This window comes from Morone saxatilis, unplaced genomic scaffold, assembly GCF_004916995.1.
Source record: "Morone saxatilis isolate NCDOM2014 unplaced genomic scaffold, NCSU_SB_2.0 Contig8, whole genome shotgun sequence".
NCBI lineage: Eukaryota > Metazoa > Chordata > Actinopteri > Moronidae > Morone > Morone saxatilis.
The window spans coordinates 25,426,458-25,429,774 of record NW_023340257.1 but is presented as its reverse complement, the minus strand read 5'-3'; the positions used below and the strand labels follow the sequence as shown (position 1 = coordinate 25,429,774).

Sequence of the window (3,317 nt, the reverse complement as noted above, 5' to 3'; positions counted from 1 at the left end):
GGAGAAAAGAAAAAAACAACAACATTTACATGACACACTATCGAAAGCTAAAGCTGGAGTTATGCCTCTGCAAAAATACAAGTAAACATCTTTGCAAACCCACTCAGAGAAGGGTGTTCTGGGTAATCGCAGGTTGCAGCAGACGCACAAACTCCCACCTCTTATGTTAGAGAGCTGACTGTCTCATCAAGCAAGCCGACGTACAATTCAGCATCGTACTTCCAAAAGTTAGCAGAGCAGAAGAAACAATTCTCTTCACAGCACTTAACATTGTCGCCCGTCATTGTCACGTATATTTTCGCTGATAACACCAGATCTCGGCTGCTCTACCAGGTGAGCTACCGGGGAACCGCTCGCACTCCAAAACCACGTCACCAGGACAGAAGGGTTTGCAACAGACCTGGAGCTCACACAACCTACCTTCTCACTGGAGTCCTGGACTTGGAACGAGCTGGGGAGCCAGACCTAATGGGACAGGAAATAGAGTGCGTTTAATTACAGCTATGGAGGGTTTCCATGGCAACACTTGAGACATCCACAGTGAGGCTGCAAACACTGAACGAACATGGATTTAATGTATACCCGGAGGAGGTAGTAATTATCTGCTCCGCCCTACGTCAGACTGCGCTGCAGAACCGGATTAACACATCACTGACGAGCAGCTTCATCTGTTACGCAACTCGCCATCAATAAAGATAAGGAGGAATGTACGAACATAGTAGTTAGTCAAAGATTAACGAGATGTTTTCTCACCTGCTCCTGCGTCTGGAATAGGATGGGGATCGGCGACGGCTCCTGAGAAAGTACAAGAGTCACAAAAAGGATAAACACAATCTGGATAACTGCTTACCATTTATTATTCAAGATCAACAACTCTTTACACGGGTTCATTTACGGCAACAACATCTATTATAGTGGCAACAATTAGTTTTAACCAGAATTTAAAAAAGGGACAAAACCATTCTTATCTGCAAAGTGATTAATCAACAGTTTGGTGTGATGATATCAAATGCTTTTGTTTTGTGTTGCTCAAAGCAGCTAAGATTTAAGACAAAAGCCACTGATCACATTACTTTGATATGAGCTACAAGCAATGTCTCCAAACCCCTGACGACATCATCACCGTCTGGCGTTACGAAGATGTCATGCTTTTAAAACGGCACCTGAATATCTGCACGACTAACGACAGCCTCCCTAATGTGTCTCCGCATCGTAAACCCACCAGAACAAGAACGTCCTGTTTTATCTGTAAGGAGCATGTGTGTTTTCGTGCTGACGTACCTGCTGTGGCTACGGCTGCGGGAGCGAGAGCGATAGCGGCGTCCGCGGGACCTGGACCTTGACCTGGAGCGAGAGCGAGAGCGAGACCTGGGATGGAAAGACAAGACAGGTTATTCCCCTCCGTCTTCTGCTTCGATGGTACAAGATGGAAAGTCCAGTTTGCATCAGAGCAGTGAACGACGACATCTAACGTGTAAATCCTAAAGCCACGACCACGAGACAAAGACTGTATTCCTTCACCTGCTGCGACGACCTCCTCTCTTGCTAAAGCGGTAGCAGTCGTAGGCATAGTGGCCCCGGTCCCCACACTGGTAACACCGATCATTGGGGTCAAACTGGCGTCGGCTAGGGCGCCCGCGGCCCTTCCTGGAGAGGCCTGTCGACATCTCCACACGAACACGGGAACCACAAAGAACCCTGAGGAGAAGAAAGGTCAGTTCGGGTCAGGGCTGCAAGGATTTAAAGAATCCAGATTTTTTTATTTTGTCCACTATGAAGGCAGAACTCAAACGTCGGGTGTACGTCACTACTCACTTCCCGTCCATGCCCTTCACAGCATCTTCTGCATCTCTGGGATCCTCGAACTCTACAAAGGCAAACCCCGGTGGGTTCCTGGCCACCCAGACGCTTCTCAGCGGGCCGTAATAACTGAACGCTCGCTCCAGCTCACCCTTGGCGGCACCGTTGCCTAAATCACCCACGTACACTTTACAGTCAGTGGCCCGAGACGAACTGCGGGACGACGAGTAGTACGACATCTCTTCTTCTTGCCTGTTGGGAGACGGGGGAAATGTGCATCAGCATAAACAGAAAATTAATCTGCAGTCAGTAACTATTGTGATAATTATATCCATTTGGGTGTGTGTCAATCGTTTACCGCTTAAATAAAAGGATCTATGTTTTTTTTTTTTTATATCTCCTGACGTTTTATTAACCAGGTTCACAATGTATTGATCGATAATCTGCAGTTTAAATCGATGGTGGAAATAATTTAAGATTCTAATTGAAGATGATGGGAGATAGTTTAACCTCCAGTATTTGTCAGATCCTTTTGTTCTCATATTGAGACTATTTTCACACATATTGAGACTATTTTCACACATATTGAGACTATTTTCAGGTTATTTTCACACATATTGAGACTTCATTAAGGATTCGTGTGGGAATGCTCATTTATAAATTTGGGCTCTCCACCAAACACACATGGTTTCTTACATTTGACCCGGATTTAAAGGTGAGTGAATCTCTGCAGCACTCCGATATGTAACGTTACTCCGCTACAGCTGCAGGAAACCAATCCCTCTCGGTACCCGTAGCACCGGTGGAGGTCCCGGTACGGTGGCTCAACAGGTCTCAAGTGCAAACTGTTAATATATTCTCCATTAAGCAGCAATAATAATCCGTTTAAACATTAACACAGTTTATGTGCCATCTGTAACAACCGGATCACAGCGCGGAACCGTTTCTACGTAACTTACCTCCGTTAAATAGCGACACAAATAAAATAAAACACACACTAGACGATATATGGAGGGTTTACATAAATACACGGTTATATAAATGTATAATTATTAGAAGGCCTCGCTGCCCGCCTGCTCATAAACAATGGCGCCTGCACGCGTTAGCTCTCGTTACCTTCTTCCGCTGATCGCTCCGACAGAAACCTGCGGAGGGATTCAAACACTGCGCTGCTGCCGCTGCACCGCCGCTGCTGGTAACCTTACGCAGTCTTCCTCAGGCGTTAAGCGTGTTCCTCGTGTGTTTAAGAGTCTTCCTCATGTGTTTAAGAGTCTTCCTCATGTGTTTGTTTGAGCCGATTTAACCACCAGCGACCCGAAGAGCCAAACACGTGACATCCGCTTCTGCGCACTGTGGCTCAAATGGTGCAGCCGCATGTCGACACTTCCGGTTAATACTTTCAAAATACTTGAACTTTTATTTTTTGGAGTCATTTTTTTTTTTTTCTGTTTTTCAGAGTAATTATTTGTGTTTTTCTGAATATTTATTTTTGTATCTGTTTTTCAGAGTAATTTTTT

General features: G+C 45.3%; 1 protein-coding gene across 3 annotated transcripts in view; it reads right to left on the bottom strand.

Moving 5' to 3' along the window:
- srsf7a (serine and arginine rich splicing factor 7a) overlaps positions 1-3,150 on the bottom strand; it is a gene marked incomplete in the record, with an annotated part of 6,731 nt that extends 3,581 nt beyond the window's left edge. For all 3 annotated transcript variants that reach the window (XR_004797438.1, XM_035679798.1, XM_035679799.1), the window contains 6 exon segments: positions 421-465; positions 754-795; positions 1,282-1,368; positions 1,522-1,698; positions 1,816-2,052; positions 2,917-3,150. Coding sequence is in view for 2 of the 3 variants with exons in the window: in XM_035679798.1 (XP_035535691.1) it covers positions 421-465; positions 754-795; positions 1,282-1,368; positions 1,522-1,698; positions 1,816-2,039 (575 nt within the window).
- Positions 3,151-3,317: the final 167 nt, after the last annotated feature.